The sequence below is a fragment of the Rhipicephalus microplus genome, chromosome 1 (assembly GCF_043290135.1).
Source record: "Rhipicephalus microplus isolate Deutch F79 chromosome 1, USDA_Rmic, whole genome shotgun sequence".
In the NCBI taxonomy this organism is placed as follows: Eukaryota; Metazoa; Arthropoda; class Arachnida; order Ixodida; family Ixodidae; genus Rhipicephalus; species Rhipicephalus microplus.
In genome coordinates, this window is record NC_134700.1 from 237,540,681 (window position 1) to 237,553,023 (window position 12,343).

Sequence of the window (12,343 nt, forward strand, 5' to 3'; positions counted from 1 at the left end):
TTTCTGCGAGGTGCTAGAATTTTACTCTTTGGCATGTGCTAAGAAACAAGTGTTCTGAAAAACAAGTTCCTTGGCACATACAACTTTTAAGACAAGTTTCGCGACAGTAAAACTGACTAGTCTCAAAACTGGCAGTGCTCTAGCAGTGTCAGCATTTAAAGTCAACTCGTGACACACACGGTTAGTGCGAGAAAAGAGTGTAAGAAGCCTCACTAGATATAGAACGACAAAGGTTCTTTTCATATTATCTGTTGTTTGTTGTGTGAGCGAGTGATTAGAAAGGTATAACTTTTCTTACTCGTGTCACATTTTTTTTCTGATAAGTACCCTTCTTCTTGATAAGAGGAAGGTGAGCTTATTGTTGCAGTTACTGCACCTGTTTGCAGATTTTAACACTGCAAGAATGTGAGAAAGTTTTCAACTGAGATCGCAAGGCTTTTGGGGCAGCGCGAAGTTGGCACGTTCAGCATGTGCCTGTATATACATTACAAATATGGAATCATGCACAACCTAAATATAATGCAAGGCTTTGCGTATTTATTACATGACAAAATGAAGCCGGAAAGATAACGTTATCATGAGCAAAATGAAGAAACAGCAAGCTTGTCAGCTTTCGCACGTCTGATATACATTTCTAATTAGAAGAGATAATCGTAATTCATGAAAATTGACCTTAATTAAAAAGAAGTCAGGGTTATATTCCATGAGGTAAGTGAGTGATTCACGGGCAAGAAATCACATAAGGATCTTGTCCCCAATCGCAGTTGAGTTCACGCTTTTTTCAGTGCCTGGTAGTGTTCTTGTCTGTTTCTTTCAGCATCCGTAGAAACCGTGATCGCAGCGTCGCAAGACGTCACTGTAGCTGCATGCCTGTAGGCAAGGCCTTATTATTCTGATGCCGCTCTTTGCCAGAATCGTAGAGCTCTGTCTGAATGGTATCGCGTTGAAAACAAGCCGGAGACGCACGTTTCCTCTCACTGGTTGTTCCGATGAGAGGAACCACGAAGTTGCATGACTGGCACCGTCGGTAAGTTACGAACCGCTCATCAACTCTGCGCTATTCCAGCACTCACACGCGACGCAAGATTGATTCTAACAGCATTGTAGTTTGCTTCGCTTCTTTTCTGAGCACGTATACCTTTGAGGCATGAAGCGACTGATGCTGTAGTAGGTAAAACTCTGGCAATTGTTTTGTTTCGATGCCGCAAGCAGCGCCATTGTCGTGTCACTTTAACGTAGATTCAGTGAACATTATTGGGAAATGCAAACAGTGTACTCACTGAGGGACAATGTTAAAGTCTATATGAAAACTCTGTAAGACAAAGGAAGTAACGTTGGACAAATTGCAGGTATATTCTGGGTAATGCTGATCAGAGTGGTTTAGAAGTGTCTTCATGTGTGCGGTAGTCAACGTAGGACAAGGATTTTTCATGAAAATGCTGCTTGTCATAAGTCAGCCCCATAGCTTTCATCCTCTTCCCTGCCATCCTTTCTCTCATTTTGCTTTGTGAAACGCTGTTTGTGATTGTCTGTTGTGATTGATCGCTGCCCTTTTACAGAATTTTTTTTTAACGTGGCCTCTCGTCGGGCCACATGCTGCTGGCAAAATCAGGACTTTCCTTCGCCCGCGATCCTCTCTGTCCGATCTCATTTGCTTTTGCACGTTTCTCCTTCTCTTGCAGTTCTTTACCGCGACATTCGCGATAGAAGCTGGAATGAAGCTTATGGCCATGAGTCCAAAGAATTACTTCCGCGAAGGCTGGAATATCTTCGATTTCCTCATCGTCGCGCTCTCCTTAATCGAACTAAGTTTGGAAAACGTCCAAGGATTGTCTGTGCTACGTTCGTTTCGTCTGGTAAGTTGAATTCTGGGGCACACTGCCTTCAACTCAGATTTCTAAACGCTGTATCTTCGTTAGAATAACACACACATACCCGCCGCTTGCGCGTGTGGAATGCAAGCGTTCTCGTAAAAATAGTATGCGTGTTTTCGAGGTAAGTCCGGTACATGTGAGTACTGATACAACCTGTCAGAAAACGGTGTTCGCAAAATCTTCAAATTAACCTGACTTGAAGTCCACGTCAACGCAACTGTCACTGTTTATTGTAAGAACTTAGCTTAACTTGGTAATCCCTCGAAAACTACTCTCACATTGACGCCCACATCCACTCAAAAAACACACACACCACACAAAATGTGTTTTTTGGGCTAAGTACCTACAGTATGATGAGTAATCAAGTGACCCAACAAGTCAAACAACTGTCACTAGACATGTACTTTTTCTTCCATTATTGCAGGTCACTAAGCTCTTGGTCCAGGGAGCACGTAGAGTATGTTATCGTTTAGCAGGGTCATAACAAATGATAAGAAGGACATGAGAAAATATGTCACTCGAATAATTAGATAGATGTCAGGCTGACCGCTACCACGATTACCATGCTGGCGTATTGGCTTTCAGTTAGGTATGCATCCGGTGTTTGTTCTGTCGCAGGCAAAGGTGGCGCTATAACCATGAGCACAGCCGAGTGGAGCAGAGCTGCATGCAGTAGACGCAGTAAACTTGTGCAGTCAAGTTTAGTGTCTGCCGATTATAAATATCTCCAAGTTTTGAATACAAACTATTCAGCGTATCTTGCACTGACTTTTATGATCATACGAACCGTGGACTTGTGCATGTGCTGACCATATTTATAGAGATGACAATAATGATAACACCTTATCGTAACTTAGTATGAAAAACACATGGTTACGACGAGTACGAGCAGTCATGCATAGGTATATAAATATTCTTCAACCTAAATCAATCTGAATTTACTTTACCGGGGCCAGATTTTACATGTCCTGTGAAACAAGAGTCTTACGCTCAGTATGTATTTTTTTTTCGACAGCTACGTGTGTTCAAGCTAGCCAAATCGTGGCCTACCCTTAACCTGCTCATCTCTATCATGGGGAAAACCATCGGTGCCCTCGGGAACTTGACCTTTGTCCTGGGAATCATCATCTTCATCTTCGCCGTGATGGGAATGCAACTCTTTGGCAAGAACTACGAAGAAAGTAAACACAAGTAAGTGTTACGAGCACTACGCTCGTCATTCATCTTCTTCAGTATATATCGTAACCGCTGTCATAACCGTTGTCGTCAAATTCGTTCAGCGTACAACTCATCAAATTAAAGCGATAAATACAGGCCATCTCCCGAGAGATAAAGAGAGAGATAAAGGGACGGAAAGCTAGGGGTGACAGCTAAAATTACAACACCCGTTCTGCTGGCCTACACTAAGTGGAGGGGAAAGGGAAAGAAAGACGCAAAGAAGAACAGAGAGAAGGGCTAGCTTGCGAAAACACAAAACGAGCAAACGAAACAAAAAGAAGCGTTTTGTAGCGGGAGTTTTACACAAATATCCAAAGAGAACAGCGTCATGATCGTAGAAATGCGGCGAAGGTAGGAAGCGACGAGCCCGCACTATAGTTACGATCCACAACTTGAAAATGATCGATTTACGAGCAAGCCAAAGCATCGGACAACGTATCGTCGTCTAAATAAGCAGTCAAGACCGTCATGGCTCACACGAGCTCTTAACCAGGCCTTCGGTGCGACTGCTAACCTTAAAAAGGAGTATACGCTTCTATGTTCTAACCACTCGGGTGGCAGTAGCAGGAGGGAGGGAGAAGCGGAGAACGAGCTGAGCGCCAGCGTGGAAGCAGTAAAAGCAGCTTTGGCACGCCACCTTCCCCGTGCACCAGGCGTGGATAAAAACGCACTCGTAAACCTCCGAGCTAAAACCGTCCCAAAATGAGACGATTGCGTGAGCGTAGAGCGCTCGCAGCTTCGGTCACGCGAAGCGCTGCCAACGACGCGGTGTTCGCCGCAGCCGCACTGTTCCGAGCGAAGTGTAAGAGCCAGTGCAGCTGCCCACGCGGTACACTCCATAAAAACCCGAATCATGCCACTTTTGGGGATCAGCGTCATGTTCGTGTGGTTCGGAATTGTTTGCCTTTAGTTCACTGTCATTCTGGTCGGCCTTCCGGTGTTGGCAGGCAGGTTGTCCTCTTCTGTACACCCTCGAGTGTATAGAAAAGGACGAGATTGACGTGGCGAGTTGGTCTGTGCAGGCTGTACTGACCCATCTAATCACCAGCCTCGCCAGTACAGGCTGGTGATTTCTTCAAAAACTAAATTATAGCACGCTGTCTCGTCAGTAAACAAGGTGGGGATGGCGGAATATGGCAAACAAGATTGATGCATTTCCTTCCTTCCTTTTTGTTCACTGCAGTGGCACAAAATGTAAATTTGACAACCGCTATGTGTAGCTCGATACAAAGTGATATATCAGTCCGTAAACTGTGAGAGCAATGTGGGCTCGTGAATGTTATAATACAAAATTAAATCCCACAAGTGAACCGTTGATAGCCATGTTATTTTTTTCTTTATTTGTTTATTCTTGTTAAGGTTTATTTTTATTTTTTATTTATTTATTTTGATGCAGAACTTCCAGATATAGAGCATCCAGGGGGGTATAAACCTCAACCTCCCTACAGCGAACCAGCCAAAAAAGAATAAAACTGAACAGAAAACTAACATGAGCTCATCTTTGTTCATCCGAGTATTTTTTTCCTAAAATTTACTGGCGCTATGCTCTTCTTTTGTGTTATTATTACGACGTTCCATCGTCTGCGTCGGCCACTCGCGATGTACCGACGCATGGAGGCCTTATAATGACCCTCGCCTTTTTCTTTTTCGGCAGGTTCAAAGATAACATGGTTCCTCGGTGGAACTTTGTTGACTTCATGCATTCGTTCATGATTGTGTTTCGAGTGTTGTGCGGCGAGTGGATCCAGTCCATGTGGGACTGCATGTGGGTCTCTGGCTGGCCCTGCATCCCCTTCTTTCTCGCTACTGTAGTCATCGGGAACCTTGTGGTACGTTCACGCTCTTTACACTTTTTTTTTTCAGTTTTCGCTGGTGCTATTTGTCGTGAATGATGCATACCAATAGAAAATGAAGTTTGGCAGCATGCTACACATTGTAACAATTGAAGGCGAAGAAGACTTAATGACGAATAACATTATGCCTACTTAATCAGTCCCCATGTGAGACACATACACTCAATTTCCTTGACGTTTTTATTCGATTGTATCGTTCCTCCACACGCCTGAGCATTTTGGCGCTTGACGTGGCATTCCATGGCCTCCGGGATCGGCGCGTCTTTGGCCAATCGACGATGCTGTGCCATGACGTCATCTTGCAGCTCATTGGGTGACATTAGACGTCACGATGATGTCATAAATTTATACGATCTGCGAAGGCACGTTATAACACCGTCAGTGACGTAGGTCACGTAGGTTCTGCGCCTCTTCATTTACGTACCGTACTCCACTCAAAGTACCGACACCTAACACTTAAGGCTTTCGCCTTCTAAATATACGAGTACAAACAAAGCCTATGGTTCTAGAAGAATCATCACGTGACGCTATATTAAATACCAGTACATGATTATAGAAACATTATGTAGAGACGTATGACACCTTTCTTGCACGGTTAACAGTTACGTTATTTTTCGAACACTCAAACCGGCTAATGCAACACTTTATTTAGTAGTGTATATATTTCGTTGAACTCTGAAGAAACTGTGCGCGTCACAATGCACCACTACAAACTAAAATCTGTTTTTACGCTATTTCCTGTGAGATATGCGACCTTTTTCATCGTCTTTAGAAAGCTGCATAATTGCCAAATTATAAAAATTGCCCTAAAATGATCGCGCAGCTCAATCATAGAACCAGTAAGTTCCTGTTGATGCTGTGATTGGGTCAATGTGTGAAGCTGCTTGCTTCTTTATAAACGATCGTTACATCGTAAAATTACATGTACAAGACACAAACTTCACCTTCTCTAAGTCAGATAGCATCGATGAAACACCAGCTACACTGCTAGCTCACAAAAGTGTAGCCAACCACTGAACTAGTCGGAGCTCCGAAGCAGCTGAACAAAGGTGATACCTCTTAACGGCAACGTGCTTGCACAGTATGCGGATACAGTTAAGAAAACAAACGTGACAAATCATAGCGTGAGCTGATCGCAGTCAATCTCGTGCAGGGAGGCACTAGCGTGGTGTTACTGACTCTCTCTGATATCGACGACATCGTTTCCGAACATACGACACAAATCGCCTTGCTTGCTGCATGCGCCTATATTTCACGCGAAGACCAGATAATAAAGAGGGCGCCGTGCTCGCTTTCCACCACATCGCGTAAAGCACGTTTTGAACGTATTGCACGCTTCGTAGAATAACAAGGTGGTGTTCTTTTTCGACGCCGCAGGTGCTCAACCTTTTCCTCGCCTTGCTGCTGTCCTCGTTCGGGGCGTCCAATCTGTCCCAAGCGAATCCCGACAGCGGCGACACAAAGAAACTACAAGAAGCCATCGACCGGTTTCACCGGGCCAGTCGGTGGATCAAGTCCAACTCTATGAAACTTTTCAAGGTTTGTGAGGGGTGCAAACCAGTGTGTCAAACCTAGCGTATTTACTCGCATACAACCTACCGCATTTACTCGCATACCTACCGTATTAACTCGCATTCAGGCCACGCGGAGACAAACATAGCCAAAAGAATGATAATTAGACAAATCCATGTACTACTTATTATTGCTATGCTGGCTGAAAGGCCGTGCGTTGCAGCTCCCATAGACACTAGTGCCAGAGTCCCCTCCGATGTATTTGTAGGAAACTCTGTGCACGGGGCAAGAAAGTAAGTTGACAAACACAAGCGCTCGTGTTTGTCACGTTACTTTCTCGTCCCTTTTTGCGCAATACAACGTAGCGCCAACTGGGTTTACGACGCCAGCCTTACATTGCATTTTGAATCTGCGTGCGAGGCCACACTGTTGAAGCTACGCTGGCTGATTGCAATGCTCGCTTTGCCAACAGAGCTTCCGTCGGAAACCACGCAACCAGATCGGGGACCAGACAACAGACATTCGTGGTGGCGGGGCAGGCGAAGAGTTGGAGGCTGACCCGGGCGTCGCAAGGGAAGTGGTTCTCCTCGACGGTCGGGTGCCAATGCGAGACAGAAAGCCCCAACACAACAACGACCTCGAGGTTGTCGTTGGGGACGGCCTCGATATCGCCATTCAGGGTAAAAACTTCGTGACAACATCCAGTGTCCATAGCAGTTTTTCACATTTAAAACACGGAGCCGTGAGATTAACTATCTTTTTTTAGAATTCTTAGTATTCTTTGCTATCTAATTATATTTCTTACATTACATTGCCAGCACATTATTATTGTGTACTCATTTTACACTCACGTACTTGGTTTCTTTGGTTGTTTTTTTAATTTTGTGATGCTTCCCTCACTAAATGCTCCCCGTGGAGCACGTTATGTACGTTTAAATTATTTAATTAATACATAAATAAACTGGAATCACCCTTTTCGTTCCAGGTGATGGCAAGGCCGTTAAAATGAAGTTGAAAAACAACTCAAAGCCTGTGATGAATTCTGTTTGGGTGGGACCTATGATCGAGCCTAAGAACAAGCAGCTAGAGAAAGACAACAAGGAAAAGGTGGGCATCGTTTCTTGTACACTCATGCGGATCCATATATCTGCTGGTTTTCGCATAATGTGGGTAATCGCGAGAAGTGTGTTCTTTTTCTTTGATTCGGATGTACAAAATAAAACTAAATGTGACGTGCCTTAATTTGCTATTATTATAACAAAGAAAGAAAGAAGTGTCAGCGTATGTACAAACCGTGCAAGCTCACAAAGGATATCTCGTACTTACGGGCACTGTTACAAAGCGCGATGCCAACACGGTTCCGAAGGCGCCACTGCTACGAAACTTGCCGCTACCAAGGTCACTGGCTGCTTGGTAGCGTATGTTTCTCAGCTTGCGATTGCATCTGCGCAGAGGTGACAGACGAGCGTACAAGACGACGGTGAGTTAAGGCAAAGTTTATGTACAGCATAGATTGATTGATTGATATCTGGGGTTTAACGTCCCAAAACCACTATATGATTATGAGAGACGCCGTAGTGGAGGGCTCCGGAAATTTATACCACCTGGGGTTCTTTAACGTGCACCGAAATCTGAGCACACGGGCCTACAACATTTCCGCCTCCATCGGAAATGCAGCCGCCGCAGCCGGGATTCGAACCCGCGCCCTGCGGGTCAGCAGCCGAGTACCTTAGCCACTAGACCACCGCGGTGGGGCTTATGTACAGCATAGAAATAAAGGCGTTACATCTTCGGCACTGGGGCTGACAGCTTAGCGACTCGAAGAGGCGAGATGTCATCTCTCTGACGCATACGTCCACTTCTCTCTGACGTATAGGTCGGTTGCTTGTCGACGCACCGCTTGGCTTTTTTTTTATAGGCCCCGTGTCATTCATTACGTCGCCAACGTCCAATCGGAACCACCGCTGGTGGCGTCAGTTTCCTCAAATCGGGAGCCGCTGCACTGGGTTGCACCCAAGGACGAGTGATGTTGCCACGCTTTGCGTAAGACTAGCCAGACTGGATGGCGCCACTTGCTTCATTGGGCCCGTGGGCTGAGGGAGCTCGCCGTGCGTTGCGTAAGACAGACTGGCGCCGCCGCTTGATGACGTCGTTGAGTTGATGGCGTCAGGCGGGCTCACTCGCTGGCCTTGACACAGATTGCCTTTGCACAGGCAATGACGTTCCGTGTGGACTCCCAGGCGTAACAGCACCAGCATTCACAGGGAATTCCAGTGACTCTAGGAAGGTCGATCTTTAAACACGGCTGCAAGAATTCGCATAAGTTTCCCACATATTCATATAGGTGCGAAGAGACTGCACTACCGTCCCAATAGATTATAAGCACAGCGTCAAACAGAAAAATGATTCACCATATAAGTAGTTCACAAGATTAGCGTCTACTCAAATATCGCAAAGAGCACCGATGAAGCTCCTCTGCTTGTCGTGGCGCTACCGTAGTACTGCGGTTCAAGTGATTTGCCCCCTGCTACAGGACGTCTCTTAAGAACATTCAAACAGCCCCCCAGGCGAAACCACTGTTGACCAAACTCAGGGGAGTTATAGCGCCAACTACAATATATGAACACTCTTTTGTCCGTCCGTCCGTCCGTCCATCGTCGTCGTCGTCGTCGTCGTCGTCGTCGTCGTCGTCGTCGTCGTCGTCGTCGTCGTTGTTGTTGTTGTTGTTGTTGTTGTTGTTGTTGTTGTTGTTGTTGTTGTTGTTGTTGTTGTTGTTGTTGTTTTGATTATGAAGCACAAGCGTTCCGGATTACGAGTGCTTTTCTGGACGGTTTACGACTTCCATTTAGACTGCCTTGCTAATATTTCTACTTCCCTTCACGCCCTAATTAGGTTAATTGAATGCTGTTACAAGTATACCACAATCTCATACTGTGTTCAATTTATTTCCTCTATGTGAGTGGTAACGGAAAAGTTGCGGAACTTAACATTAAACGGCCCGCTTTCCGTTTCGCAGGAGAAAGAAGCGCAGGGCAATAAGGTGTACCCGCAAAAGGACGAGGATACCCTCAGCGAGAAGTCAGCGTCCAGCCCCAAGGAGAAGGTCCTCCTTGGGAACAAGCCGTCCAAAGATCTTAGCAACAGTTCCCTGTACCTGGGGAACAACCTTGAGGAGGAGAAGAAGGACGCCAGCAAAGAGGACCTCGGCACTAAAGAAGGTACACCACCTTACAAAGTCTCACATATCTTCAGCTACACCTGAAAACGCGAGAGGAGAGGCTATACCACAGCTGGTCATCGTGAAATCATGAATTCGTTGTTCAGCTGAAAAGGAAACTAAAAGGAAAATGGAAAATAATATTCAAGAGCCTTGCACACTAAGACGCAAGCGCGCAAAACCCATCTGCGTGGTCCAGTACCATGGGCACACACCAGGACGTACAGGATGGCCACCAGTTACGCAAATTTTATATAAGTGCGAGTAGGTCAAGGCATTTTACCTACACGCGCTCATGTAAAGGCAAGGAGACTGTCCCTATGATACACAATGTGAAGTTGTACGCAGTATGTAAACCTAGTGTCCACTCAAAATACCGCAAAGAATACTCGCCGCAGGGTATTTCTTATTTATTTGTCTATATTATGCGGATTGTCCTTTCATCAGCCGACAAGGATTGCGTAATAGACTTGTTGGTGAATAATCTAAAGAATAACAGATTGTTGGTGGCCCAGTTGGTACATACTGAACGTAAAAGAGCGCACCTACACGGGACAAAAGGTTACAAGAAGCACACGTACGCAGCACATACACAACTTTATTTCCCGTCGATTCGCGCTGTTTCACGTTCATCTGAAGAGCTCTTAATGCAGCAAGGAAAAACATGAGCACGCGAGAAGGAACGCAAGACGCCGCACAGCGCTGTGTGTTGTACTGATATGCCTTCTTGTGTCCGTGTGTCGTTTTGGTGCTACATCTACGTTGTACAGGTGTCGTCAACGTATGCCGATCAGTTGAATTAAGTCGTATTTCGCGCTCGTCTGACTTCGCGCTAAACTTTCCTTTCTCGAATCTCGCAGGAGAGGAGGCCCCCACCGAAGAGCCCATCAACCCGGACACGGAAGATGTGGACACAGACAAGCTGGAAACGGCCACCTCGGACATTATCATCCCCGAGATGCCGGCCGACTGCTGTCCCGACTGGTGTTACACGCGATTCGCGTTCGCCTGCTTTTTTGATGAGAACAAGATTTTTTGGCAGCGCTACAAGATCGTGCGAACCAAGGCGTACGCCCTCGTAGAGCACAAGTACTTCGAAACCATCGTCGTCGTTCTCATCCTCACCAGCAGCTTGGCGCTGGTAGGTCCTTGTTCTACTGCATCATCCGATCAGTATTGTAATCAGGAGAGTTTTGTGCCTAGATCGACACAAGGGATATTCTGGCCGGTAGTCAAGTCAGTCTTTATATGTGAGGCATATTCGAGTCGAAACAGTTGAACACACTTTTATTCCAGACGGTCGAGGCTTCATGCTAAATGTGCGCGGGTGTTTTCGCGCAAGGCTCAAGTGGGTTTTACAGTTGCCGCTTTTGAATGGACGGCGAAGTAACTTCCTTCATTTTAGGGGCGGAGCACCTCATAGTCTCGGCTTGTCGACGTGTGATGTCGTCGTCACGGTTCTTCAAAACGGGTATGCTCCACAAAAATTGCGTAAATGTGTTGCATAGTGACGCGCTGGTGGACCAACTCATGGCTGTCCCGAATGTCCATGTGGTAGAGGGGCTTGGCTTCTTTGTCTCGTCGTGGGAGTAGCCATCACCCATCCCGTACTGACCATTAAAATTATAATGAATTCATTCATACAATACCATATCCACTACTCGTCACTGGTCTATACTATGCGCATTCTGAGTTAAAGGTCCATCATTACTGCCAAAAGCACTATGTTTGGCTTGACAGTAGCGTAACTAATCCCGACGGACTTAGCCAAGGCGCTCAAGCTCCTTGTCTAAATCTCTACAGCAGAGTCATTTATCTGAAGCACCGCTACTTGATATCTGCAAAGGGATGGCGTGTTAGTGTACCGGCGAATAAAGCAGTAAATGTTTGCTGTGGGAAACACGGGCGCACACTGCATGATTCGCCCCTCCCCAAACTTCACATTTGTTGAGCTGAAACACGTACTATATTTTTTTTCATTATTGCGTAGTACTTTTTCCTCATTTGTTTTCTTCGTAGTGTGTGTATTCGCCCTGTAATTTGAGCATCAGGATTATTAAACTCTGCAAGATATATATTGTGATTCTGGTTCAGCAGTCACTTTCCTTCCATCGTGGGGCGTAAGCCTACAAAAGCTAAAGTATTCCCACTAGCTCGCACTACCAAGATTCAGGGGCACCTCCTGCTTTGTTTAATACTGTTCTGGCCGTTTTGCTCGTTTGCGTGGTCAGAATATAAATGAGAACTATAACAACTGATGTCTACTTTGCTGCCTATTAAACTGCCTCTGGTGGGTACACGAATGCACCACGGGAATTCTCTCTTGTTGGTTGCTGTTAATGATGGCGCACAACTAACTAGAATGACACTAAAAATGTTTAAAAAAAATGATTGAGCAACCACAACAACCCAAACATTTTACAGCATAACACAAACTGGTACCCGAACATCCAACTTGCACATCGACCTAATAAGTGGTATAGATAACACTGAACTTAAAATTAAGCCCTCAGAGACTGATCATTACTGGTCTTTGAAAAATCTTTAAGGTTATCACGGCGTGAGGACCCAACACCGTCTCAAAAACTCTTACAACCAATAGTGGATAAAGTGAATGAAAACAGAAACTGTGATATTTTGTTCATTTTTACTCATTTTCGATCAAATTT

At 45.5% G+C, this 12,343-nt stretch overlaps 1 protein-coding gene across 1 annotated transcript in view; it reads left to right on the top strand.

Moving 5' to 3' along the window:
• para (sodium voltage-gated channel paralytic) overlaps positions 1-12,343 on the top strand; it is a 225,265-nt gene that overhangs the window by 191,854 nt on the left and 21,068 nt on the right. The window contains exons 15-22 of the mRNA XM_075891653.1: positions 1,683-1,856; positions 2,890-3,065; positions 4,747-4,921; positions 6,323-6,484; positions 6,930-7,137; positions 7,443-7,564; positions 9,474-9,675; positions 10,535-10,815. Of these exons, the coding sequence (XP_075747768.1) occupies positions 1,683-1,856; positions 2,890-3,065; positions 4,747-4,921; positions 6,323-6,484; positions 6,930-7,137; positions 7,443-7,564; positions 9,474-9,675; positions 10,535-10,815 (1,500 nt within the window). The remainder of the gene's footprint in view (positions 1-1,682; positions 1,857-2,889; positions 3,066-4,746; positions 4,922-6,322; positions 6,485-6,929; positions 7,138-7,442; positions 7,565-9,473; positions 9,676-10,534; positions 10,816-12,343) is intronic.